General features: G+C 33.6%; 4 protein-coding genes across 8 annotated transcripts; all 4 read left to right on the top strand.

The window, feature by feature from the left end:
* The first annotated feature begins 4134 nt into the window (after positions 1–4134).
* Positions 4135–10302, top strand: LOC109598253 (intraflagellar transport protein 140 homolog). 2 transcript variants are annotated; one of them, XM_049961364.1, is made up of 10 exons: positions 4135–4299; positions 4353–4580; positions 5760–6300; positions 6354–7601; positions 7656–7910; positions 7963–8189; positions 8245–8531; positions 8585–9365; positions 9456–9873; positions 9932–10302. In XM_049961364.1, the coding sequence occupies exons 1-10, from the start codon at positions 4153–4155 to the stop codon at positions 10249–10251; spliced, it is 4452 nt and encodes a 1483-aa protein (XP_049817321.1). In that variant the 5' UTR covers positions 4135–4152; the 3' UTR covers positions 10252–10302. The 2 variants fall into 2 exon arrangements, with proteins under 2 accessions (XP_049817321.1, XP_049817320.1); XM_049961363.1 differs by having other exon boundaries at positions 7653–7910.
* A 93-nt stretch (positions 10303–10395) lies between these two features.
* On the top strand, positions 10396–12425 carry LOC109598209 (uncharacterized). 2 transcript variants are annotated; one of them, XM_020014060.2, is made up of 7 exons: positions 10396–10499; positions 10670–10823; positions 10876–11126; positions 11175–11406; positions 11458–11873; positions 11934–12129; positions 12181–12425. In XM_020014060.2, exons 3-7 carry the CDS (start codon positions 10888–10890, stop codon positions 12406–12408), a joined length of 1311 nt encoding a protein of 436 aa, XP_019869619.1. In that variant the 5' UTR covers positions 10396–10499; positions 10670–10823; positions 10876–10887; the 3' UTR covers positions 12409–12425. The 2 variants fall into 2 exon arrangements, with proteins under 2 accessions (XP_019869619.1, XP_049826375.1); XM_049970418.1 differs by lacking the exons at positions 10670–10823; positions 10876–11126 and having other exon boundaries at positions 10397–10499.
* A 438-nt stretch (positions 12426–12863) lies between these two features.
* Positions 12864–23344, top strand: LOC109598248 (testis-expressed protein 2). 3 transcript variants are annotated; one of them, XM_020014121.2, is made up of 10 exons: positions 12864–13059; positions 13129–13258; positions 14056–14907; positions 15323–16098; positions 16156–16242; positions 16342–16461; positions 16518–16733; positions 16866–17253; positions 21723–21947; positions 22007–23344. In XM_020014121.2, the coding sequence occupies exons 2-10, from the start codon at positions 13207–13209 to the stop codon at positions 22291–22293; spliced, it is 3003 nt and encodes a 1000-aa protein (XP_019869680.2). In that variant the 5' UTR covers positions 12864–13059; positions 13129–13206; the 3' UTR covers positions 22294–23344. The 3 variants fall into 3 exon arrangements, with proteins under 3 accessions (XP_019869680.2, XP_019869677.2, XP_019869679.2); XM_020014118.2 differs by having other exon boundaries at positions 16518–16778; XM_020014120.2 differs by lacking the exon at positions 13129–13258 and having other exon boundaries at positions 16518–16778.
* A 2564-nt stretch (positions 23345–25908) lies between these two features.
* Positions 25909–26981, top strand: LOC126264170 (anoctamin-1-like). Its single transcript, XM_049961005.1, has 2 exons — positions 25909–26912; positions 26978–26981. Exons 1-2 carry the CDS (start codon positions 25909–25911, stop codon positions 26979–26981), a joined length of 1008 nt encoding a protein of 335 aa, XP_049816962.1.
* Positions 26982–27974: the final 993 nt, after the last annotated feature.

Raw genomic sequence — 27974 nt, 5'->3', positions numbered from 1 at the left:
TACAGACTTTTGCTTTACCTTCCCCTGAAATATACAATAATAATATTTAAAGTTAGAATATATAAAAATTTGGTAAGTATAGTGAGCTACTTCTAAGTATTGTTTGAAAGTAAAAAATCATAAGAGCAGGCTAATAAGGTTGTTATATATTAGTAAAAGACTAAGAAAATATGAATATATATTCATGTGTATTAAAATAGTCAGAATATTTAAAAATCTGGTAAGTATAGTGAACTACATCTACATATATCTTGAAAATAGAAAATCGTAAGGGCAGTCTAATAAGGTTATGTGACATATTAGTAAAAAACTAATAAAATATTGTTATATTTATATGCTGCTTTCACTAGTGATTTATAGAAGGCTTAGAAGGATAAATTTATTGAAACAGATATCTAATTAGTTTCTAAGTTATTCTAAAGTTTTTTTAAGTTACATTTGGATCTCTCATACAGGTAATTGCCGATTTGTGTTTTTTGATTTGCGGCTGGTGTCTAAAAACATGATTACATTTCAACAGTGGGGGTTTCTGAGATTTACAAGTAAAATTGATGTTACTGAAATATACCAAAATTCAACTGCTCTGGGGACTTGAGTAAACTGATGACTGCATTCAGGACACATGAAAAACCCTCAACAAAGTTTCAAAAATTGGAATACATGGAATGGTTTTACAGATACAGCTCTAAACTTGATCCCAATAAATCTCAGTTCATTTTCAATGATAAGATGAAACCTACATCATTCAAAATAAATTTGGGTACAACTATCATACTGGGACAGCAGGCCAAATATTTAAATTTTCTGTTACAGAGTAAAATTTGTTCAGGCTTATCCAAAACGGAATCTTCTATCCAATAGATTTTCCAATAAACCGATGACACAATGTTGAGCACATGAATAAACCCACAAAAAGACTCTAAAGGAATTTCAAGAATTGGTTTGCACAGAGGAGTGGCTTTATAGATAGTGCTATAAATCTACTCCCATCAAATCTTCAGTTCATCATTTTCAACTACAAGATGAAACCTACATTGCTCCAAATATTTCTGTTTTCTGTTATATTATAAATGTTATAAATTTTAGTTCATCATTCCTCAAGATCAAATATCCTTCCCTCTAAATAAGTTTGTGTTGAACTCTTATCGCAATGGAGCAGGAGTCCAATTACTAGGATATTCTACTATAAGAGGAACCTACATCATTCCAAATAAATTTGGGAACAACTCTCATACTCCGAGACAGCAGATCAAATATTTAAATTTTCTGTTACAGAGTAAAATTTGTTCAGGGTTATCCAATACAGAATCTTCTATCCAAAAGATTTTCCAACAAACCAATGACACAATGTTGAGCACAGATGAATAAACTCACAAAAAGACTCAAAGGAATTTCAAAAATTGGCTTGCACAGAGAAATGGCTTTATAGATAGTGCTATAAATCTAATCCCAACAAATCTTCTGTTCATCATCTTCAACTACAAGATGAAACCTACATCGCTCCAAATATTTCTGTTTTCTGTTATATTATAAATGTTATAAATTTTAGTTCATCATTCCTCAAGATCAAATATCCCTTCCTCCAAATAAGTTTATGTTGAACTCTTATCTCAACGGAGTAGGAATCCAATTACTAGGATATTGTACTATAAGAGGAACCTATCATTCCAAATAAATTTGGGAACAACTCTCATACCCCGAGACAGCAGGCCAAATATTTATATTTTCTGTTACAGAGTAAAATTTGTTCAGGCTTATCCAAAACGAAATCTTCTATGCAATAGATTTTCCAATAAACCGATGACACAATGTTGAGCACAGATGAATAAACTCACAAAAAGACTCCAACGGAATTTCAAGAATTGGTTTGCACAGAGGAATGGTTTTATAGATAGAGCTATAAACCTAATCCCAACAAATCTTCAGTTCATCATTTTCAACTACAAGATGAAACCTACATGGCTCTAAATATTTCTATTTTCTGTTACATACTATAATTTCAGAAATTGTACCGCATAGAAGAGTGGTTTAACACATAGACATTGAAACCTCAATAAATTTCAGTTCTTCGTTCATCAAGATCAAGGAGTCTAAGTACTAGGATATAATCTTACAATTAGGCCAAAACTTAACTTCAACGCTTATTCAAAAAGTTGCTCGGCAAAAATTATTACTAATGAAAGCGTATTTTGTATACCATTTGCTGATCAATTTTAAATTGTAGGTACCATCGTGTTCATAAATTGCATTACCACTTTCAATTAAAAGTCTCTTACCGCACAACACACGATTATAGTGTGAATCAGTCTAGTATGTGTTACGCAATGGCGAACGCTGCGAGGTAGTAACGCTTATTTCAAAATTGTCATCCTTCATCCTTGAGGAATATTCGAGTGGTCGAAACACATGCATTAGGAAAGGATGAAGCAGAAATACCCAAATAATGTACTCCTCAATTCAAAGAATTGACCCAGTTTATAAATATAAGACAAGCGGGGGAGAATAGTGAGAATATTATTTTATTGCGTTTTATTCTATAAAAGAAATTTAGATTTCCTGTAATAACCATAATACAATCCAATCTTTAACTTATTGCTGAAAGTTCGATTATAGAAAATCCGAATATTACAAATGCCAAACTATGCAAAAAAATGGGATGAAACCATCGTTCAACTTTGATATTTTGAATCTATTTTGTATGTTTATATTTTATAAATCTCCTAATTATGTCAAAAACATCAAAATGTTTATGTTATAGCAATGTTACAATGTATCAATTAATTATAAATAATTAAAATTAATAATAATACTTTCGTATTTATATCACAAAATTCAGTTTTGATTTCCAGATTTAAATAAATTTAATATGCATTTTTCTGGTCATTTATTTTTTTCAAGGAAATTTAAGGTAAAATACTTCACTAAAGCTATAATAGAGAGAAAATTCAAGACTTCAGATGCAACTAAAAGATAGCTGATTTCTTATGTGGGAAGATCCAACTGACAAAAGTAAAACTACAAATCGAATAAACGAATAAACGAAACATTATTTGCTGTAAAGATGGCCTGAAGCGATGCATCAAAATAACCGACTCTTCTTTTTTATATGAATTGATTAGATATTCTGATTCCTTAATTCGATTGGAAAGCCTTCGATCCTAATGAATTTTGAAAGAGACATCATGAATGATAGAGACAGTAAAAGATATCCACTATATAGTAAATTTGCAAACTGTGACTGTCTCTGTCGTGTATGATGTCTCTCTCAAAATTCAGTCGGATCAAACGGTTTTCGATTGGTATAGTATTTACATAATATTCATATACATAACAATATTTTTAAAGAAAAATGTTTGTTATTATATAAGTGATGAAATTTAAAAAAAAATCTTTTTCATTTCTATTTTTAGTCACTAAAACGAAGAATCGAATAGATTTTTTTGTATCTGTTCATTTTCCTATTATAATCAAAATTATTCACACATATTAGCCATCACTAGTCTGTTAGTGATTATAATGTTTGTTATTAAATTATTAATTAAAAAGTCTTATACAATTTTTTATGGAAAAAAATTAAACAAATGATGAAAAATGTTGAGATCGTTAAATATTATTTGTAATTTGAAATTTTGCCAGTTGTAACTCGGTTGTTTTACAATCTATCTAAATGAAGTGAGTATCGTGGAAGTTGATTAACCTTATAACAAAATATAGTTTAGTTCCTATAATTTAAATAAAAGCATAAATTGGAAATATATCGTTATCTAGGAAAATGACCAAATAGAAGAAACAATGAAAGATTTACGAGTTCCATATATCCAAATTATTCAAATTTCTACATCTTGTTTATAAACTTATGTAATAACTTAGTAAAACATATAATTTTATTTCCTTTAACATATAATTTTATTTCCTTCAATTAACAATATAATACTGTTATTTTAATTCTTTAATTCCCGGAATTTCGAGTAATATTTTTTCTATTGAGAAAATAAACAGCAACAATTATGCTACAGGTTCCACTCTGATACTACCAATTAGTTGGACGTGTTCAAAGAAGTTACCTGTATACTGTGCGGTACTTCGGCATATGTTCGTTGCTGAGCAACGCTGTCCGCGTTGTTTGTCAACAATGTTCAGGTTGTTTCCGCGATGACTTTATATTTCGAATACCCCGTCTTGTTTTCGGAATCGGGAAATGTGTCCATCGATGTAATTTGGCATCCAAATGAACCGCTCCTTGCAGTTGCTAGTTTTTCACAGGACAGAGGCGGTTTCGTCACAATTTTCGATGAACTGGTAGGAACGTCTTAAGATGTTGAACTTTGATGATTAAAACACGACTTTTACAGGGTGAATCTTTGAAAAATGTTATATTTCCGGTGCACAGAAGTTATCAGGTCACTTCTCTCGCGTGGCATCCGGAAAAAACTGTTTTGATTACTGGTTGGGAGAATGGGGAGTTACGACTTTGGGATGGCACTGAAAAAGAGTTTTTCAACATCACAGGGCTGCACAAATGCCCAGTTATTTTGTTGGAGTATAGCGAAAAAGGTGGACGGCTCGTTTCTTGTGACTCTGTAAGAAAATATATTTAATTTTTCGTATATTTTATTATTTCTTCTTTGTTATTTATTTTTAATATTTTAGCAGTATTATAAAAAAAAACATAATATTTAGAGCATGTCAAAATATGTGGGCCATTTTCCAATTCGTATGGAATATATATATAAGTTCCTAAAACATGTTTTTCTTGGATAATATTTGAAATACTTGGTATAACGATAATATTTGTTGGATATTATCATATATGTAAATATATATTTATTTAATATTTGATATAATCATATCTATATATTATATTTAATCTCTGATATGATGAATACCTTTTACACATATTTGATATATTAGTTTCATATTTTAAAAGTTCATGAATGTATTTTTAAATGGTTTTATTAAAAAATTTAAAAAGTACTTTCGTTCGATTTAAAAAATAAGCTAGAAACTATTTAACATAATTTTTCACGAGTTGGTTATTCAATCACTTTTCATTCTATTTGCTCAACACGACAAGAGCCGATCTCATAGTGTGAGACTTGTAAATTTAGAGTTGCAAACTGACGACTACTCTGGCGTTCACCAGATTGTAATCCAATTGAACACATATGGAACCCTCTTCAAAGACAAATTTAGACTCGAAATCAACAATTTCAAAATTTAAAGGATATTGTTAATATTTTTAGACAACGGTGGCAAGTTATGGATAAGACTTTATTCGTTGACTATTTCTGAGTATGCCAAGGTGGACGGAAGATGATCCTAGAGCAAGAGGGAGACCGACCAAATACTCACCGGAAAAATGCAGCACTTAATATTCAGTTATTTTTTTTTAACTAATTTTGTTTTATAACATTTCCGGGGAATTTGGTGGTATTAATTTTACTACTGGTATAAAAATTGAGTTGTTAATGCAAATTTGTTTAATTTATACCGGAGATTGTTTTTTAAAATTCATTTGGATAATATATTTGTTGCAATATAATGCCATTGGTATTCTGATTTTTGAAATAACGAAAAATGTCCTCTTTGGGTCAAGCCATTTCAAACAGTTTTAATATTAAAACATAGTTATTTAGTGGCCTATATTCCCTTAGAGGGAAAAATGTTGGGAGGAATTTATCATATTATTTGTTGTATTCTGACGAATCCGGAATATTGAATATTTTGATTTGTTGTAAATTATAAAATAATTTTTTTAGACCGGTTCTATTGTGGGTTGGAAGGTGGACTCAAAGGGTCAGATAAATACGGCCTTTCACCTCGACTTGAAGGAGCAAATAACACATCTCACATTTCGACTGACCGTTAAGCCCCATCCGGACTATGACGTCGAAGGACTGGCTCGTGCCGCTGTCAACGGCGACGAGCATGCCCTCGACATGTTCAGCAATTGGCGTCCCAAAACGACCGCTCGAAAATTCCGTGTGCAGGACGGCATCGACAATTTATGTTTTTATGTTGCCACTCAGGTCGGTTCGGTTTATTACGTAAACGGAGCCGGGTCCTGCTCCGAGGTGCTGAATACTGAGGGTATTCCACTGACTTATGTCGTATACCATCCAATAAAGGACTCGTTGGTTATTATGATGGAGGGTTTGACTATTGGACATTTTTCCGTCGATTACCAGGGTCATTTGACTGAATTGGCTAAAGTTAAACTTAGTGGCAGGATGCAAACAAGAAGTATTGGCAGTCAAGGTTTAGTTTGGATCTCCAATAGCGCTTTGGCGATTCTCACAGGTTTTAATGTTATTAGTAATCACTTCGTGATGATAATTTTGCAATGTTTTTAGGGGAATTAACTGTACGAGTGTGGGACATCGAGACTAACGATAACTACGTTCTGCCCACATCCTTAAAACTCTACGCTACTGATGAAAAGACGGCTACTCTGCATGAAATTTTTACTTGTTTAGCTTATTGTAAAATGAATCAAACTTTATGTGCTGGTACCAACACTGGAAAAGTATACTTTTGGTCCAAAAGACAAATTGTGGAAGAACTGGAAAATCCTGAAGAACTGTGGGAATTAAACAACATTAATACAATTAGCGGAACCGTAAAGCAGATCATGTGGGGTTCCATGCTTTTAAGACAACCACTTTTAACCTTAAACTGTGTTACTACAGTTTTCATTATGAAAGAACAGACAATTTCCACTTGTTACTCTAATAAAATTTGGGGCATACAAAAAACCGCCTCTCAGATCCTGCTGGAAAGCGAGAATGGCAACACTCTATTAAAATTAGACAACCAAATAACTGATATGGCTGCCACAAACGACCACATAGTCTTTACTAACGGCAGATCCATTTCCGTTTATCAAGTTTTTTGGAAATATCTGGACAATCACTACGAATTAAATACAAAACTGAGTAAAGATGTTGATGAAAATTTGGACTTTACCGTCAAACACCAGTCGACCATCAAATGCGAGAATGAAGGGGTGGAAGTCTCCGGTAAACAAGTCGTCGCATTAACACAAAAAGGTGTGGTGATTCGTTCATTCAACATGTCAAATTCCACCACCATCACCTCCACTACTATGGAAGGTGAACCGATTGGTATCAATGTGACAGGGAATTACCTTACGATTTTCACCATCGAAGGATTTTTAAAAGTCTATGACTTAAGTGGAACCGAACCAAAATTGGTGACACCAATAAAAAATTTGGCCGAGTCTGTCCCTGATTTCGGTGAAGTAATCCAAGCTAAAACCAACTCTGACGGTACAAAAGTGGCATTGACAATCGCTGGTACTAATCTAATACCAAACGGTAAACTGTTCATTTGGGATATAGAAAGTGACCGCATGACTAGCTACAATTTTAAAAAAATTCAAAATGAGTCTGGAGAAGATGATGAGGAGGAAGAAAAGTTGGGGGAGAAGACACTTTTCGATGAAATATGCGCTGGAAGAGTTCCTTTGGCTGTGAATTGGGATAAAGAAGATCCCAGATTGTTGGTATGTGATGCTAAGAAATTAAAGAGCAACAGTAGGAGAAAGGGGTTTGTTAAAGTTGGACGATCCATATCAAATGGTAATATTCAAAATTTTGTCGTAATAACAAACAGTATAATGTTATTTTTAGCAGGAGAACAAAGAACCTTAAAGGACGAAGATCACGTATTAATTACGATGTTCATCTCATCAGAAAACAGCTTAAAAATGCATGATATCAAAGCCTTAGAGCCTGAAACTCAACTCTTGGCAGTTTCAACTCCTTACATCGCTCTGCTGCAAAAGCTGAGCATTGTAAGGGAAACTATGGGCGATTTTGTCGGTTTAGAAAATTGTGACAATGCCACCAGACATGCCGTATTAGATTTCAGTTACAATTTAAGTTTAGGTGCGAATTTTTTTTCTCTTTATCTATAAAGATTTATTAATTAAAATTACAGGTAACATGGATGCGGCATTTAAGTCAATAAAATTAGTAAAAAGTAGTGGTGTTTGGAATAGTCTGGCCCGTATGTGCGTCAAAACTCGCCGCTTGGACGTAGCAGGGGTGTGCTTGGGACATATGGGAAACGCTCAAGCTGCACGTGCACTTCGACTTGCGATTGCCGATCAGACACTTCCCCTTGAAGCTAAAGTAGCCGTTTTGGCCGTTCATTTAGGAATGCTAGTGGGTTTCTGTTTGGTTTTGAATATTAATATGTATACAAGAAATTTATTTTTAGGACGAAGCCGAACAGTTATACGTGCAATGCAATAGATACGACCTGTTGAACAAGTTGCTAAGGAGCAGGAATAAAATGGATGCGGCACACGCAATTGCAGAGTCAAAGGATAGAATACATTTGAGAAATACGGAGTACGCGTGGGCCAAAATTCTCGAACAGAATGGCGAGATCAAGGAGGCAATCTCTAGATTCGAAAAGGCCAATACTCACAAACAAGACGTTCCGAAAATGTTGATTGATCAGCCGCAACTTCTACAAACATATATGGCTAAAACTAAAGACCCGTAAGTTTTATCATATAATTACGGAGGAAAATTTGTTCAAGAAGTACTTGTAGGGATTTGTTGAAGTGGTGGGGACAATATGTGGAATCTCAAGGAGACATGGCAACTGCTTTAAAAATTTACGCTTCTGCCGGTGATGTTTATTCCCAAGTAAGAGTCTTGTGTTTTCTTGGAGAAGAAGAGAAAGCAGCCGATTTGGCACGGGCCAATTCGGATAAAGCCGCTTTCTATCACATGGCCAGGTATTACGAAACTGTCGGTAACTACGAGGATGCTGTTTTTTTCTTCACCAAAGCAACAGCTTATGGAAACGCTGTTAGATTGTGCAAAGAGAATAACATGTCCGAGGAGCTGTGGAATTTAGGTTTCATTGCGACACCAAGAGACAAAATTGAGTGTGCGAAATACTTCGAAGAAGGTAACGAACTAAGCAAAGCCGTCGTATTATATCACCGCGCTGGCAAATTACACAAAGCTTTGGATTTGGCCTTTAAAACCCAGCAATTCGATATTCTGCAACAAATTGCCACAGATTTGGACGCCACCTCGGATCCGGCTCTAATAGAAAAATGCGCTGAGTACTTTGTCACCAACGAGCAGTTCGACAAGGCCGTTGATTTGTTGGCGATGGCTAAAAAGTACACTGGAGCCATAGAATTGTGCCTAAAGCATAATGTAATGCTTAATGAAGATCTGGCTGAAAAATTGACGCCGGAAAAAGAATTGTTAGATGAGGAGACTAGGACAAAAGTATTAGAAGACTTGGCTGAAAGTCTTATGGTACAAGGGAATTATCATTTGGCAACTAAGAAATTTACACAAGCTGGAGATAAGGTAATCTTTAACTATTTTATGTTTCCATTATACATTTATTATTATATTGTTATGTTTATTTATTCATTTTAGATTATTTTTAATTTTTAGATTCGAGCGATGAAAGCTTTGTTAAAATCTGGTGACACTGAAAAAATTGTTTTTTTCGCAAGCATTTCAAGGCAAAGGGAAATTTATATTATGGCAGCCAATTATCTTCAGTCCTTGGACTGGCAGAACCAACCAGAAGTATTGAGGAACATCATCGTTTTCTATTCAAAAGGCAAAGCTTTGGATCTTTTGGCGAATTTTTATGTTGCTTGCGCCCAGGTTGAAATTGACGAGTTTCAGAATTATGAAAAGGCTTACGGAGCTTTAACGGAAGCTGCAAGATGTTTATCTAAGATTACACAACCAAAAGATGTTTTTCAACATCAGAGAGCCGGAGAAATAGTTCAACAACGTTTGACTTCAGTTAAGAGATTTGTCGATATTAGACGCTTATTCGAAAGAGGCGATTTACAAGCTGGTACATGTAATTTACATTTATTTTTTTTATGTATTTTCTCATATATTTTAATATTTAGGAATGACACAGTGTCAACAGCTGTTGACAATGGGAGGAAAAGAACTGGAAGACTCAGTCAGAAGAGGCGACATTTATGCGCAAATGATACAGGAATTAGTCAAAGTTGGAAAGTTTCTTGAAGCTAAAGAATTAACGTTGGAATTGAAGCAATATCTCTCAGAAGGTGGATCTCCTTTAACGTACTATCTAGGAAAAGAAGTCATTGAAACGTTAGCTAAAGGTTTGGGTGTGTCAGTTAATTTCTTTCTCCCGCCTAGTGTGAAAGTTACTGAAGACGATAACGATACTGAAACAGTTGATGAAGTTTTGGAAGAGTAATTTGTTGTATATTTAAATTATTTATTAAGTTTAATAAATTTAGAATATGTATTTGATGTTTTATTTATGAATAATTGTTTATGATTAAATTTAAATTACTTCATAATTTGACAGTTTATGTCATAGTGTTCAAGTCAAGCGTCATTTTAGTTTATTTCTTTACAATTTTTAGCAGTTTTAAGGGTATTTTTTAATGTAAAATGCAATGAATCTGGCAGAACTCGCACCGTATACAATTTTTAAATCAAGTAAGTTACTTAATATGCCAAAAGAACGTATTTTAATTGACATTTACTGGTTTTTATATTTTATACCAAAAACGAATCATGAATATTTATAGAAACGATGAATATTTGGATCTAGAATTCCGGGCGCTTTTGCGACAAATAAAAATTTCTATCATCAACGTTAATTCTAGGTTTTTATTAGAATATTATACATATTGGTTGGAATATTTAAATAACGAAAACACGCCATCCAAGCGACCAAGAAATCAACTTCTTAAAGAATTGGCATCTCAAATTGAAAATCAAGATTTACGACCACCTTTTACTGAAAAACCTTACTCCAAGGTAAATCTTAAATCCTTTTCGACAAACCGTTAACTGTTATAATCTTTATTAGACTTTATCCATAATGAATAGCAAAGATATCGCATGTCAGAGGGTTAAATCCCGTTCTGCCAAATTCAAATCATTACCACGCAACGCGTTTGCCTCTAAAATATCCATCGAGGCCGATGATGACACTGAGCCTCAGTTGCCTCCAAAGCGCACGCAGAAGAAAGTACCGATTAAACGCCGTCACAGAAGTTGTAAGCCGTCAGTTCAATCTTTGTTCCTTTCTGAACAACACCGTGAATTGTCTCCTTTAAGGTTTCTTTGATTTTTGTTCGGTACTTGTTAGTACTTACAGTTTTGTAGGGCCACGACTTCGTTGGAAGGACCGACTGGAATCGCATTGAGTGCACCATATTTAACGATGGTGGAGAGCGCTAAAACTGTCGACTTGGTGGAACTAAAGAGGTTGGACAGTATTTCCTGGCTCGATTTATCGGAGTCTAACTCAACGAAAAGCAGAAGCTCCACCGATCTCAAGGATGTGGTAAAAACACCAGACGATCTTACTCCGAAAGAACACGTTTCTCCGGAGGAGGTACGTTGCAATGATGCAGCATTATAATCACTGATTAATTGTGTGTTTAAGGATAGAATTTCGTTGAGGGGTTTTTTGAAGGATCCAAATGTTATAGTGACGGACTTGAAGAAAACCATTGAAGGTTTACAACTGCGCCTCACCGAAACTATAAAACAAAACAACGAACTCAAGACGCAACTGAGCAGAAGAAAAGACGTGTCGTCTGATGACAGCGACCGTGTGATTCAGAAGACCGACATGGAGTTGCTTAAAGACATGCAAGATGAGAGTACAAGGAAGTTGGAAGAGTCCTTCCACGGAAAGTTGTCTTTATTGGAGCACAACTTTCAAGGACAATTGGACGAATTGAAAACCACTTACGAGACGCAAATACATCGTTTGAGTATGGACAAAGAAGTCGGAATGAAAGACAAGGATCAGGAGATTTCTAGGTTGAACGATATTATTGAAAAGCAGTGTTTAAGGTTTACTACTTTCTAAATAAGTAGTTGATTATAAACCTTATAAACTGTGCTTTGTTCTAGGATGTCTAATGAAATTACTTCGTTGAGGGCCAGAATGGTTGAGAGTATTAATGCTAATAGTAACGATGACAAAATTGTGTTTTTACAAAAATGTGTAGCGAAGATGGATAGATTGTTTCAAAAGGCTGAAAGAGATTATCAAAAGCAGATTCAAAAATTGAAGGCCACATTGGACCAAAAGGAGAAATCGATGCAGGCAAATATTTACAAGAACTTTAAAGAAGTTTATTAATTTGATTGTTTTTAGATTTTATTAAAGAGCCAACGAGTGGAAGTGATGTCTAAAACGTGCCAGGAGAAACAATCGCAATTTGATATGGTGGTGAACAATTTGGAAGTAAAATACGTGAAAATGTTGGAGTCTCAAGCCCAGCAGTACTTGGAGGCCAAAATCAAGCAAGATCGAATGGTTGAATATCTCAAACAAATCCTAGACAAACATTGTATAGATTACGATTTGCAGAATTATGATTAAAAATTATGCGTCTAAAACATTGTTTTTGACTCTTCATCAAATTGACTTTTTTTGTTTTCGTTTATCACATAATGAACAAAAATCCATCAATTGATCATTTTTACACAAACTTTAACTCTTTAAATTGTGGTGCATGGTTTTTGAAAAAATAACGAAAAAAATATCGTAAAATCTAAGAGAAGACCATAACAACAATCGTAATCGTAGACTTTTCTTTCATTCATCAACTGTATGTTTAAGTTTGCAAACACCGGTAGAGTTTATGGAATATTTAAAAAAAGTGCGGTTTTATAAAGTTGCTTAGTGTAATTATCACATTTAGTTTTCAAATAATAAATCGGTTATTCCCCATACTAATGTTTATATCAGTAAGTTGGCAACCCACATCTAGGCTTTCTATGGATTTAGGTTTTCTATGGATTTTCCTTATCAGTGGTTGGCAACAGTGCGTTTTGACAGCAATCATTAAATCGTCAAGCTCAAAATAAACCATTTACAAGAAATTTGCTGTGATTTAATTAGATTTTGCAATGGAACTGTTTAGCTATAGTTAGGCAAAGTTCAAACTTGCCAAAAACAGTTTATCATCCAATTGTCAGTGCTGAAAAATGGTGCATTTTGATGGACAGACAAAGGAAAATATGGAAAAAGGTATGTTATAGGGTAGAACATTAAAAAAGTGTTGATTATTGAATATTTTATATGTTATTTTTATTGTAGCTTGTAATTACATTAACCTTGTATAGCGCTATCTGCTATAATAATTATTAAGCTAAATTCGCATTAACACAACTAACAATGAGCCACAGCAAGAAAAAAGATGGCAAAATCACATTGGGAATGTTAAAAGGTAAAAAGGTATATGTCGTGATGTGGGTTTTTTACACTTTTACGCTTGCACCCTTCATTTACACTGGTGAAATTAAGTAAAATTACTTGAATTAGTTTTGCATGTTTTATTATGTTTGGCACTAGAGACATTACCCTTATACTTAATATGCTTATTTGTAAATGCTTCTTTAAATAAAGTTTAGTTAGAATGTTAATTAATACTGTGATGATTTTGGTTTGCTATAATTATACATATTATTGTTATTTTAAGTGATGTTTATTATTGTTTCGCAGGCCGATTTTACATAATTTTGTATGTTTTTGCCAAGTTTTTTACACATCAAAACATGTTTAGAATGAATGATTTAGAATAGATTTGTAAAATTACTGAAATAAATACTTTTAAATTAAAATTTAAATTAATAATTTTGATAAAGGCATTTTAAAATCAATTCGATAAACTAATATAAAATTATATTATTTTAATTTCACAGTATGCATAAATATTATCATTATATTTGATATACAATGAACAAACGTCAGTATATGATAATTGAAAAATGTATTCAATTAGGTACATCAGGTCAAAGTGTAAGTTAATATTTGTCGAGTTAATTCAACTTTTATGACGCATAGATATTCATTGTGTTTAATTGGATTGAAATAAAAGCCATTTTCGAGAAAAAAATGCTTATTTTATTTATTTTCATTAAATCTTTTCTAGTGCACAAACCAATTAATTTGATTCCATCATTTTGTGTCGAATTCATTCTTTAATCGGACACACATAATACCGATCTCATCGCATCTTTTTAGGTAAACCCGTGACAACATCAGTTCCGTCTATCACCATCAAGTTTCATGCGAACGCTGAACAAATCGAGGAGTTGTACGATGACGAGAACGCTGCAACTGTCAGCGACGCGTCAACCGCCTCCGAGGGCAAAATTGTAACCGGAGATGCGGATACAAGTCCGTTTAAGTACTTACCCCGTTTGGGCAAACGCTCTACAAGCATAGACGTGTCGGGACAAACGCAGAGCGTCGAATCGTCGTCGCCGCCCAGCGACCCGTGGCGTTTCTTCTCCGACATCAAGGGTAAGATCACGAAGAGCGTCGAGGAAAAAATCACGGAGATCAAAAGCAGATCGCAGGAGGAAGGTTCGCCGTCCAAGCAAAAACTAGTGAAAGACAGCAAAGAGAATTCTAGTAGCGTATCAGACTCGGAGGACGTGTCCGAGAGTAGCATTTCGAAAACGTGCGGCATTGTATCGACCACCGAGGGTGTCGAGATGTCGAGCGACGACGAGACTCCGTCGTTAGATGCCGACAAGCGCGACGAGGCGAAAAAGAAAGTGCACAGGAAGAGTCCGCATGTATTTTCGCAGCGATTCCGTTTTTTGCGGCACTCGGGGGCGAAGGAAGGAACAGTTCACGTTAACTCGTTGAGCAGGCTTTACAATATTAACACGGAGAAGGTTGAACAGGCGCTGCCCGAACACACGGAGGAGGTAGAGAGTGGCGTTGATGCTCTCAATGATATTGAAAGTGAAACAATTCCGGAGGCGCATAAAATCGATAATGAAGAAATTCTGAGGAAAGTGTCGGAGAAGATCGATAACATCGAGTTGGACGATGAAAGGGTCATCAATTTTAGAGAAGTCACAGGTACAATATATTTTAAAAAGTAAAGTTTTTTATTGAATTATTTATGAAAAATAAAAAAGAAAGTATACCCTTCTAATATAGAAATATTTTTAAATCAGTTTTTTATGTAAATTTATTTTGGTCATTACAGTCAATATATAAAATTATACTGTTTGTTAATGCGATTATTGTGTTACTTGTGTTAAAATGTGTTTACATACTAAATGTCGACATGTGGTAAAAAAAAAACAAACAAATTATGGTGTCAGATATCCTCCAATAAAAGACAGATGAATAAATTCGCATATTTTGATCGCATACATCACTCTGTTATGTTGCTCAACGAAACGTTTTTAAATAATAGAATATTGTGTAATTATGTCTGGTAACTACAAAATAAAAAATATTAATATATACACTATCTGTGAATTTTTAGGAAAGGAGATTCGCAACAGTTTCTTTACCACCGACAGCTCGTCCACGATCTTCGCACCGTCCGGCTTTGTGGACCTGCGACCGGCCAAAAGTCACAAAAAAATCGAGTTAAAAATCCGTCACTATTTATTGTGCAGCTGTTTCATCGCTTGTTATGCCATTCTTCACTATTACTGCCCGTACCTCGCCGGACTAATGCTCGGCATCCTGTTCGGCGCTCTCGTCCACTGGTGTCACATAAAACTCACCTCGAGCGCCGATGATCTACAGGCCGTCCGAAAAGTTTACAAACCGGAGGACTGCAAGCAGATTCTAGAAATACCAGCGGTTAAAGAGTACCAGCCCTTGACCAAATTCGAGGGCTGGATCAACGAATATCCAGACGTCTACAGTCCGGATACTTATCACATCTCGAAGACGCAGTCTGCGTTCTTGCGCCTCCAGGGCAACATGTTGCGCATCAGTCACACAAAACAGAAAATACCGAAACGGGCGATGTATAACGAGCCCAAAATCAAGGCGCACTTCGTACATCACAGAATTTACAATTTGTTGGGAGCCAAGGTGACTTTGTTACCTGAAGGTTTGGCTAAAATTCGACACTGGAGTAAGAAGTATCCGATTTGCATCACATTGAGCAAAGATCAGTTGCAGCAAGATCAAGTGCTAACGAAATTGGAATCGGAGGAGGAGAAGGACGAAAAAGATGATGTTAAAAGCACGCCAAAAGAGAAAACTGGATTCAGGTTCAAGAAGAAGGATTCAGCACCCGTTATAGTGAGTTAACCAACATTAAATTTACAGCTCAACAAATTTTGTTTAATTGTTTTTCAGTCGCAAAGATTCAGTAAGCTAACAGAAGAGGAGGATTACGACCTGGAATCGGACTCGAGGGCTAGTTCTCCGTCACCAGACTTTTCTGTAAGTTTTCGACAAATCGACCGTATTTTACATCACTTTCAATTGTGCTTTTAATCAACAATTCACAAATTACAATTCTTCCTCTATTTGTACTTTTAGGATCCTGTGATTGAACAAGTAATTGCCGACGTTCTCGCAGATAACATCAAGAACGACGAGGAACTGTTAAACGATTTCGACGTCGTCAGTTCCAACGCCGATTCATCCGTTTCACACGACGTAAGCACTTTTTAATTATATCATCAAATTTGCATTAACGGTTTTTCGAAATTCAGGACAGTCCCACCGAGCACCATATTTATATATTCGGCAGAACGGATCGCGAAAAGGAAGACTGGTTCAGACGACTGACTGCGGCGACGCATTGTCAAAATGCACAACGCGTCGACGTAGAAGACAAGCCGGACGACGTGAAGGAGGAGGAGGAGCTGAGCGACTTGGAGCGCGTCTACAACGAATACAACAAGTACATGCAAATGTTCATCAAAAAGGTGCGGTGGCTGACCCGAACCGCTCACAAAATTCCCAAGACCAAGGTCCCGATCCTCGTTCCTTTAATCTTCTTTTCCCTTGAATATTTCGAGGTGGTTTATACATTTATTGACGTGTCGATTTCATTTTAGCCAAAGAAGCCTGTTAAAGAAAAAACTTCCAAGGAAGAGCAAATTGAGGAGCCACTAGACGAATCCAAGGGTGATTTGGTGCTTTGGTTGAACGCTCTAATTGGAAGGGTGTTGTTTGATTTCATGCACGATCCAGGTTTCACAATGAAAGTGCGGGATCGCATTCAGAGGAAACTTAGCTCGATTAAGTTGCCGTATTTTATTGAAGAATTGCTAGTTACTGAGTTGTCGTTAGGTAAATCGTCCCCGATGATTCATAAGGCTGGCAAACCTATTTTAGATGAAAAAGGATTGTGGGTCGATGCTGATTTAACTTATGAAGGATTGATTATTTTAACATTACAAACTAAATTGAATCTTATGAAATTGAAAAATCCTCAAGCAAAAGGTAAGTTGGACTTGCTCTACTCCCAAACAATACATGTGCATGTTAGGTTTATGCAAATTTATGGTGTATGTGCAGTAAAAATTTGTTTGTTCTAGTTTGATTTAATTTGAAACGTTTGATAAAAATTTTATTTGGGACTGCTGTCTAGAGTAAATATTGGTTTTTGATATTTTCGTTGAGCAATCGTCGTGTACTATTACAATTTTTTTATTTTTAATGTTTTTTTATTCTTTCAAAAATAGATCCTAGTTGGATATTTTAGAATTATTAAACTTCTTCTTTTTTAACTTGAGTGTTCAACACATTAAAAAAGACATGTAAACCTGCGCAATTTAAAAATTATATAAAGACAGTTTCCAAGTTATCTAGGAAATCAAACTCGAATCTACTTAATATATACGCATACACAGAAGTTTGAAATATTAGAATATTTCTTTTTTACTGATCTTTAAGTTTTACGTACCATTTTATTATAACTTACCACAAGAACACAAAAAAAATTATATTTATATTTTTCGAGTAAAAATTTATAAAATTCCACGGTTGTCAATTAAATGGTCAAGCTGAATGTGCGGAATTGTTCACAAACAGTTCTCGCAGCGTAATAGGGTATTGTTTTGCTTCTTGATGCATCCCAGGTATGTTCAATGACGTTGGAGTTGATGAAGAGGAATTCGGGGGCCACCATATTGTGGTAATTCCTTCTTCTTCAATGCTGGAGAGGTGTCCATGTTCTCACAATACCAGCCAAACTATAATAATCTCCCGTTCAAATGAAACACGGGGTTAAATTGTTTCTAGTCGGGTTTGTCATCTTGAAACCTTCTAAACAAATGTTCGTCACCATAAACCAAACTAATTTTTATTCAATCAGAGAACATCATTCATCATTCCAGTTAGGACCATAATTTAAGTTGATAGGTTAGTTTGGGAATACGTAAAGGTCTTTTGCCATTGTGCCTCTAGGTACTTTCAAATGGCTCGAATACAATTCGTATATCAACTGAGAAAGTGTGTAAATACTAAACTAGGCGGAAAATGAAAAAAATTATGTAAAACAAAACAAACGAAAGAAATTTTTATCATTTTCATTTAAAAAGGTATCCAATAAATATCAATAACAGTTTTTAAATTATCATGATCATACACATTTATTTGTAAGTATTCCATACTTTTGAACATGTGTGTACGTTCGTAATATTTGTACATACCAAATGAAAACCGTTTGATCTTACTGAATTTTGAGAGACACATTATGCACGACAGAGACAGTAAAAATTTGCAAATTTGCAAATACAGTAGTGGAAAAAAGTATTGAAACTTTTTATTTTTATGATTTATTCGAATATAAAGGTACTTCTGCCATATTAGAGTTTGTAATAATATAGTTTTAGGTCAGAAAAAATGTATGGAAACTTTTTATTTTGTGAAAATATGAACACAATTATTTAATTTAATGTTTTGTTCCATACCTATGGGTACTCCACACTGCTTCTTGACAAGGAATCAACCAGTTTTTGTAGTGTTTCTTGCGGAATTTGATTTATTTATATTAGAACAGGTAGTTATGCGTCGATATGGACTGTGAAAGTTATTTAAGTATCGATATGTTTTCATCAGGAAACCATGTTTTCACGAACTCAGGTGTGCTTTGGATCATTAACTTGTTGATAAATCCATCTAAGTGGCATATTTTCCTCATCTAATTGCAACAATGAATCCTCTAATATCGTCTACCATTAGAACTCATCATCATCACATTCATAATAGTATTCTATTTTTCAATTGTCCAATTAAGATTACTGGGTATAATGACTACAATTGCACACGATAGTAGTTTAAGTATTTAACAGCGAATGAAAATAAAGAAGAAGTTTGGATACTATTTTCCAGCAACACATTTTTAAGGATATAAAACAAGTAAATGTTTTTACATAATTATAACATAAAACGCTAAGAATTGAAATTCTCGATGAAATTAATTATGACTAAAATTCAAATAAAAGTTTCCATATTTTTTTATGCCACTGTAAATCATCCAATCTCCTCGGTGGAGATTATCTTAAAAATACATACGTTTTATGTTTATTTCATCTCTTTTAATAGTGGCTCAAGTCCTAGCACATATTATTTTGCAAAAATTGTAATAAAATAAAAGACACATACATAATAAAATATTTATTTAATGTAAAATTCATTATAAAAAAATAAGAATATGCTTCACCAAAATAAATTATTTAAATAATTTCTTAAAGGAACCTAAAATTACAACAATATTAAGTACACATTCTTAAAAAAACGGTAAACAAAAAATGAAAAGAAAATAGTTATCATATTAAAACAGAATTAAAATAAATAGTATAGGATTTATATTTTTAGTTTTTAATTTCTACTTTTCGAACCGCCTGACCTCGACCGTCGTATTCTGTTTCTCTGCATCGTTTACTGTATCGAAATTACAGAGTAACATTTTATAATATAAACAGGACTATAAGGATTGGAACACGGTAAATTATTAACTAATTTTGTAAACTTTAGTTATTCAGAGAATATTTTTTGTGTTTTGTTGAAATTGTTATGATAACTACAATATTTAAAACGATTATTTAAATAACAAATATTAATAATAATTCAAAATAATCTTAATTAATATTATTTTGAATTATTAATGATTTAAATTAGTATTTGAGCTAATGTGATATATTTTAAAAATATTTAAAATATTACATACAAGAAATAAAAATTAACAATTTTCATAACAAAACAAGTATTTAAGAAACGTAAAACAATGTATATTAAAACATTTTAAATGTTATGAAATAATAAAATATGTTATTAACAAATATAATAAAAAATATCGAGTGATTAGAAATTGTTCGTGTCTATGAGTTGAAATTTCATGATACAGGACAATTATGTAACAAAATTGTTAATTATTTGCTGTCTTATGCTGATAAATAAATAGTTAACGGACGACATGATTCACAACACCCAATTATTTTATGGACAATTTTGCTATTAATTTCTTTATGTAGATTGAAATTAAAACAATAAAATAACAATAGTTATTAACAATATAACATACATATCGTTGTAATAAGCGATGAAAACAGAATTCGGATCCTTGAATTCAAAAATACCACTTGTTCATTTGTTGTTTCTTTGAACATTATTTGTTATTGTATCTTATAATTCATCCATCATTTGTAATCTGTTTCTATAAATGGTATTCTTTAAATATTGTTGCATAGCCTCTAGTGTAAAATATTAAAAAAATGTATAGATTAGGTTTTCATGTTCATTGTTTCATATAATTTTCTAATTACTTATTTATTTTTTATAATTAAACAAATAAATTAAATATCAATATTGTAAATGAAAATAAAAAAATTATAAGGTTAAGGTATAAAATATTTATTGAGTAAACATATTAGTTATAATAATGTTTATTCATTATATCGTTTCCAGATTCTATCAGTTACACATATTCTGTACTTTTTTATTTATTGAAATTGTATTGTTGACTTTTTCTTATAGCATTATTAAAAATGAATATGAGAAAGTGGCTACGAATCTCCAACATTGTTGTTGATACATAATTTGAAATTAATATATGATATATAATTTACGAAAACAAAATTCACGTCGCGTTTTTATTCGATTCCTAAATCTAAATCATCTTAAACCTCAGAAAGTCGGTTTGCAGAATGGCGATAGTGTTTCCCAGTTCATAATTCATTTTATAATCACAAAATTGTATTTATTTCATTGCATGGAACATTAAATTGCAATAACAATGTTTAAAATTAAAATACTTGATATCAAATGTAATATTACAATGAAAACTCTAAAACATTAAACTATATGTAGAGGTTCTCTCCCCCTTCACCACATATAAAATTGACTAAACTCGAGATCTTTTTAAAAAATATTATGCAGTATACCCCTGAACTATATGTGGAGGTTCTCTCCCTTCGCTCCCTAAACAATTCCTTGAAGAAAAATAGTAATAACAATAAAATTGTTGTACCAAACCGACACACAACGGAAAACCTTATAGAACACCCCCAAACTTTGATGACAACAAAGATATGCAACATTGCTAATAAAAAAACATTAGAAAATTACTTATAAACATATTCTCCCACTTTTCTTTTATTTTTTTTCTTACCGAAATATTTAATTGTCGAGATATTTCAGAAATATGACTCCCTTGTTGTTTAAAAAAAATTATTCACATATGCGTTTCTTCGTTTAGATTCATTTTTGTTGATTTCTATTCGCAATAACAATTCACACTCAATCCACAGCACACAACCACAAAGTGGCAGACCACTTATGCATGCGATAGTACATTGAGAGTACTTTGGCATCCAGTCACATAAACGACACAAAATGTACGACTTTAGGTTTATGTGTGCTATTATGTGCTGTACGGACTGTCAAATGAACGTTAATATTGTTCACAGAAAAGACTTTGGTCAAAGAGAAGTCAGCAATTTTCCATTCGGACGTGGATGATTCTGCAGAAAGTAGCAGTGATGATGAAGGACCGTCGGAGATTCAAACCGACACCACGAGCACGGATGCCGGAAACTCTGGCAAGAAATTCATAAAAATGGTGGACAAAATCGCCGAGTCACGATTTTTCCAAGCCGCCACCGAAAACCGCTACATAAAAAAAGCCATGGAAGGTATGAAGTCACCCAGGTGGATGTTTTAGATGATCTTTGACTCGTTTCTTTTATTTCAGGCGTGTCCAATACGGATTTACGTTTGAAAGTGGAAATGCGCTCGCTGATCGGAACATTAGTTTTGAATATGCCGTCACCGCCGAGCGACCGCGTTTGGATCGGTTTCCGGCCGGTTCCAGAAGTTGTTATTTCCGCACAGCCAATCGTGGGTGAACGCAACATCACGTTCTTGTACGTGACCAGTTGGATTGAGAAGAAGCTGGTGCAGGAATTCCACAAGATCATGGTGATACCCAACATGGAAGACTTCGTTATACCTGTGATGAATCCGAAGTTGCCGGAATAATTGGCCGGTTTATTGAAGTGATAATTGTACGGGGCCGTATTTGATGTCTAGTCATTAAATAAATCGGTTTGGTGGGATATACAGCGGTTGAGCTTTGCTTGGTCGTTTTTCTGCCGTTACAGTTGTCCCGCTGGGACTTGAAACTTATCCTATATGTAGAATTTAGTTGTGGGTGGATGATTAGTTTTTTATACGTGTAAGCATACGCGATAAAGAAAATAAAAACGAAATCTATTGGCTGTACAATTTAAATATAATATTTCTATACAAAAGTTTAATCTCATAAATGATATACAAAAAATAAATACATGTTGACTGTTTCTGTAGTAATATAGTAGTATAATTTTTTTAGAGAACGGACCAAAAATTATTTCCTTGCCATTTTTGCTGTATTTATCTTCCGTATTTTATTTCGACTTCCTCTGTATCTTCCATTTGTTTTCTTTTCTATTACACTGCTGTATTTTTGATATTATTGAATATATGGATGTTTCCCACGTGTTATATGTATTATGTAATTAAGGAAGGGTAAAATTTAACTGAACACAATATGATGCATAGATATAGGACTGGCAGTTGACTAGAATGTGATAAAATATTTGTTTTGACATGTGCAAATTTGCCAAAAGTCTCTCTCGTAATTTGTTTAAGGTCGTTTCCAGTTCTTGATCTATACATGAGAACTTAACCGTGCATTTTTAACTAATACTGCATTGTATCTGTGATAGCTTCAAGTATTTATATTTTCAGTTAAATTTTATTCATTGATCTTGCCGTTGATAGGTGTTAGTTGATTTTATGAATTTTATTTGATTTCTTATTTGTTTGTACAAGAGCTGTGGTTGTAGTGTTATTTTTTAAGATGCAATTTTGCTTGGTTCTGTTAATTCGAACGGGTTCAGATGCCATAGTCGCAATTAAGTTTGAATGTGATTTTCGTACACATTCGATTTACTTAAATCAGGCAAAAGAATTTTTTATTATACGATTTTGTTAATGAGTTTTTAATAGTTATGTACAGATAATCTATGTATACATGAATACCAAAACACTGATGTAGTTTCACTAAATTATTCCCGAACTAAATAAATTGAATAGATAATTTAATTTTAATTAGTTATGTTGTTGTTCGAATGAACATATAAATCCAGTAGACATTTGGATTTGGTGAGTTGTGGTGTACGGTTTGAGGTATTAGAGAGTAGTAATAGATTCGCCTTGGTATTGATCTAATCAAGTCAATGTCGTCTTGAGGTAAATTTTTCCACTATGAGTTCGTGTCCAATCGGTGATCAGATAGGAGATCTTACTTGCCATTGCAGTAAATTCATATCAGAATGTCTGATTTCCTCATAATATGAGGTAGGCAGGTGTCAACCTGTCAGAAAATTAAAGGTGACTATCCAGGCGGGATTGTGACTCTCGGGAAGTCAAAAATTCCCAAGGAGTTCCCCTATATCTTCCCTGCGGTTACCTGAACGGACATTCGTATGTTACTTCCCAAAAAAGTTGAAGGGAAGATCTGGCGTACAGAATTTCTGTTGGCAATCATGTTAACTTTTTGATAAGCTGTTGGCTGATTATTTAAATTTAACTAAAGGGATGAGTTCTACCTGAACCCTTAAAAAACGTGAACATGTAATTCTACCTTTGTTAGGTTAATCATTCGTTACTCTGGTACGTATTTCATATTTATTCTTTCTAGTTTATTCTTATGTCTTATATTCTTACGTTATCAAAGTTTTGTTAGTTAGTTTTTTATTAGTGTTTCAGTTTCAAACCTGCATGTTTGATAGAGAACTTTTTTCATATTTCGAGAAAATGTTGAAAATATCAAAGAGAGCAACGTAGAAGAATATGTAAGCGACTTAGACAATTTGAAAGTGTCCATGCTGAGAAATAATCTTATCATTACTGACAGTATAATAGGAAATGAAGACATGTAAACAAATAATATTTAATATCTAATATCTTTTAGTGGAAGAAAAAAGTTCAGTATGTGGTAAGAAAGTCTATTCAAATAAAATTAATCAATTACACATTCACATTTTTTATTATATATAGGTGCTACAATAGAGGGAAAAAATTGATATTTTATTATCAAAAGTGGACATATTGATAATACGTGTCTGCAGAATAAAAGACTTCTTCTGCCACTGTAGAAAAATTACAGTATGATTTTCCACTGAAAGCAGTAAAAAATATTCAATTTTTTGAAAAATATATCGAAGAAAAAAATGCGAATTTATTTATAAGTACATAAATGCATGAAAATCGTTTATATTTAAAATTATATATTTTACAGGGAGAGTACATTGCAAATGTAGGTGGCTCAACTTACAAACAAAGCGTTGAACATTAGAAAAAATGTTTACCAATGCCCTAAGAGAGCAGTGTTCATGTACAGTCCAAAAAAATAATTTTAAATTAAAAGATTTTAAATTTATGCAAATCATATGGTATATGGTAAAGAACTCTTTTTTATTCTAATTTAGCAAATTTTTCATTATCTTCATTTTTATTAAAATTATTTTGTAACTGTCTTCTGCTATTTAATATTTCTTGTTTTGTAGTCAATTTGTTGTTAATAAAATAATAAAAATGAATTTTATACATATTATTTTATTTATATTACCTTTTTGTATAAATAAGATAAACATCCCAGAAAATTTAATGTCGAATTACATAGAACCTCCCTATGATAGTCAACAAATATCCCGTGAGCTTCGCATAAAACGTCCTAAGAACTTCCCTGGTGATGTTCTTTGATAGGACATTTCGCATTCGCTGTGATGTTTACAGGCATTCCCTGGGAAGTCTAATGTGACGATGTAACCACTGTAGGATGTTTATGGTAGTCACAATGACGCCTGGGTGGGTGTTCTCTGAATCTTCCACACGACGTCCATGACTTTTGGACAACACTCTCCAAAAATTCCAGTTTGCGCTTTGATTTCGATTCATCACACTTGAAATTTGCATAACTGAAAATCCTGCCTCTTTTAAGTTAATAATTAGCTCATAATTAAACTCCATAGATGACTTAAATTTACACGTCTTCGTACATCAAGGCTTTTGAAATGACTGAAAAAATCCTTTAAACATAACAAAAGTGAAATTAATACTGAAACGTAAAAATTCTTGGACAAACATCCTTCTAGACGACATACCATATTTTGTTAAATTTGGATGATTGGATCTGTATGTCCTATTCTCAGTCTTTGACAATGAATATATGTACTACTCGTGTTTTTTGATTTCGTTGACAATTTTACGTTTTTCCTGTCCTATGAAGTCGTGATTAATATATACGGATTACCGCCATCAAACAAATTTATTTCGTTTTTTCATTCTTTTGGTATATTTATCCAGTATAAAGGTTAGCATGTTTTTGTATACGTTATGGTATTTACTATCCGGAGTAGTTTTGGAAATATCCATTTTGTAGTAAAAACAAGGAGACGAATAAAAACCATCATGATCTAATTCCCTAACTCATCATCATTAATGTGCAATTCACCAATCTCTTGATGCTCCATCTCACTTACAACAAAGTGATTACCTTTCACTTGTATTTGTCAATTATATCATAGACACATCAAATTGACTACTCAAATGAAACCAATAGAATATTTCAGCGACGGTATAAGCAAAGTAGATTACATAATAGCCGTAACAAGAATTGCAGCCAGGAAACACGTAACTGTCATTACAGACCTAGTCAACAGCCTTCGGGAACTGGGTTTGGAAATCGAACAAAATCTCGGAGTTACGGAATCGGTGGTCTTTCTCAAAATTCACATCCCGACCGAAACTGTCACGTTTTTGTCGCAAATGAATCTGTCATGGGAAGCAACAAAACGAGTTAAGACCCCGAAGCCGCGGAGGAATTGGTGGAACGATGTATTCAAAACACCTTTGGCATACGTCAATCCAAACAAAGGGATGGACTATTGCGGTAGGATTTATTACATTGCTCAGATTATGACGAAGGCTCAGTGGGGACCAAAGGAGACGGATCACGGTATAGATCAGTTGATCAGCAAACGCGTTATTCAAAAAGCTTATCCGTTGCACGATGGACCGGTTCAAGACTTGGACTTGGACGATAAGTACTTGAATGATAGGTCACTGTTAGCCAAATACTGGGCGAGCTTTCGTTATTTTTATAAAGAACAACCGTTGGACATTATTAAAAAATACTACGGTTTACCCACGGCGTTCTACTTCGCTTGGATGGGGTTCTATGTTCAAATGTTGATACCGATATCGATTATGTCCGCGGTAAGTCTGTTAATGTGCCTGAAAAGATGGTATGACAAAGCTGACGACTATATTAAAGAGTGTGAACAATTGGATTACAAAATATGCAGATTTTGTGTACCAGAAGATAACACATGTATAACAACGAATATAAAATCTCACTGTTTCCTTATGTCGGTAGCTCTTGTCGTTGATGACAAAGAGAGTATGATATACAGTGTGTTGGTTTCATTTTGGGCTGGCGCCGTACAAACTATGTGGATGAAAAGGGAGCAAGATTTGCGTAAGAGGTGGAATTTGTTGAATTCAGATTCGTATTCTCTTTCTCCAAGATTTCAATTTTGGGAAAAGGTCAGGTATAGGCGCCTTTCGCCGATTACCAACGAAGTTGAAGCATATGTACCTAATTCTATTTTTGTAGTTAGATTTGCAACAGTTATTTTAGTAGCCATATTAACGGTCATTGTGATTTTTTTTATTTTGTTCATTAATATAAATATCATGGTTTACATTAAGTATAATTGGCGCAAATTTTATGGTAGTTCAAATTTATACATTTTGGATATACTACTCTGGTTCCAACAATTGATTGTATATTTTTGCTTCAAGGGTAATATTTTAAAATTAGTTGTTTTAATGGCAGATTTTTTGTGTCACAAAAATGAAAGTCAATACTGTGACCATTTGTTATATCAATACTTTTTATTTATGGTTGTGAGCGAATGTTGCGTTTATATGTACTATGCACTAATTAAAGGAATATTTTACAACTTACCTCCCAAAGACCAAAATATGTTTCGGTTGGTGGGCTTTTTAGCATATGAGAAATGCCAACCTTATACCTGCCATATAAGTTTAATGATTTTGATAGGACTTAGACAACTCGTCGTTACAATAATGTCGATTATTGAATACTTAGTCACAATATTCAAGGGTAGAAAGACAAAATTTGAAACCACTCAATATGAAAGCGAGTATAAACTCATCAAGCAAAGTCAGTTTGATCATCTATTGGGTTTCTCGAAAGTGATGATTAGCCATGCATTCATCACTTGGTTGGCCATCAACAACAGTTTAAGTCCCATATTTGTTCTTATCACTGTAATTCTGACGATACGGAATGAAGCTTACAAATTAGTGTACTCGTGTCAACGAGGCATACCGAAAATAATCTATAACACTGAATCATGGAACTCAATTCTATTTTGCATAACTTTTATTGGCATTATCATGAATTCGTTTAGCATGACATTTAATTCGGAATACTTGGATAAGTTCATCATGAGAAATACAGAAGAAAACGCCACCTTCTTGAGTTACCTCAACTTTACTTTGTCCGTGTTTTTAATGAAAGACATGTACGGCGATAAGGTTGATCCGAACGCAACTTGCTATTACAGAGATAGATGCTATCACTA

This window comes from Aethina tumida, chromosome 1, assembly GCF_024364675.1.
Source record: "Aethina tumida isolate Nest 87 chromosome 1, icAetTumi1.1, whole genome shotgun sequence".
NCBI classification, from domain to species: Eukaryota; Metazoa; Arthropoda; class Insecta; order Coleoptera; family Nitidulidae; genus Aethina; species Aethina tumida.
Note: the sequence above shows the minus strand (reverse complement) of the source record. Positions and strands in the feature narration are given on the sequence as shown.

What these genes read in the sequence shown, in the direction of transcription:
- LOC109598253 (XM_049961363.1), top strand. Translation starts at nt 4,153, where the DNA reads ATGACTTTATATTTCGAATACCCCGTCTTGTTTTCGGAATCGGGAAAT. An exon ending in TGGACGATCCATATCAAATG is followed by an intron (nt 7,602 to 7,652) that starts GTAATATTCAAA and finishes TGTTATTTTTAG; the next exon opens with CAGGAGAACAAAGAACCTTA. An exon ending in CAGTTACAATTTAAGTTTAG is followed by an intron (nt 7,911 to 7,962) that starts GTGCGAATTTTT and finishes TTAAAATTACAG; the next exon opens with GTAACATGGATGCGGCATTT.
- LOC109598209 (XM_020014060.2), top strand. Translation starts at nt 10,888, where the DNA reads ATGAATAGCAAAGATATCGCATGTCAGAGGGTTAAATCCCGTTCTGCC. An exon ending in AACACGTTTCTCCGGAGGAG is followed by an intron (nt 11,407 to 11,457) that starts GTACGTTGCAAT and finishes TGTGTGTTTAAG; the next exon opens with GATAGAATTTCGTTGAGGGG. An exon ending in ATTGAAAAGCAGTGTTTAAG is followed by an intron (nt 11,874 to 11,933) that starts GTTTACTACTTT and finishes GCTTTGTTCTAG; the next exon opens with GATGTCTAATGAAATTACTT.
- LOC109598248 (XM_020014118.2), top strand. Translation starts at nt 13,207, where the DNA reads ATGAGCCACAGCAAGAAAAAAGATGGCAAAATCACATTGGGAATGTTA. An exon ending in AGGATTCAGCACCCGTTATA is followed by an intron (nt 16,099 to 16,155) that starts GTGAGTTAACCA and finishes ATTGTTTTTCAG; the next exon opens with TCGCAAAGATTCAGTAAGCT. An exon ending in CTCCGTCACCAGACTTTTCT is followed by an intron (nt 16,243 to 16,341) that starts GTAAGTTTTCGA and finishes TTGTACTTTTAG; the next exon opens with GATCCTGTGATTGAACAAGT.
- LOC126264170 (XM_049961005.1), top strand. Translation starts at nt 25,909, where the DNA reads ATGAAACCAATAGAATATTTCAGCGACGGTATAAGCAAAGTAGATTAC.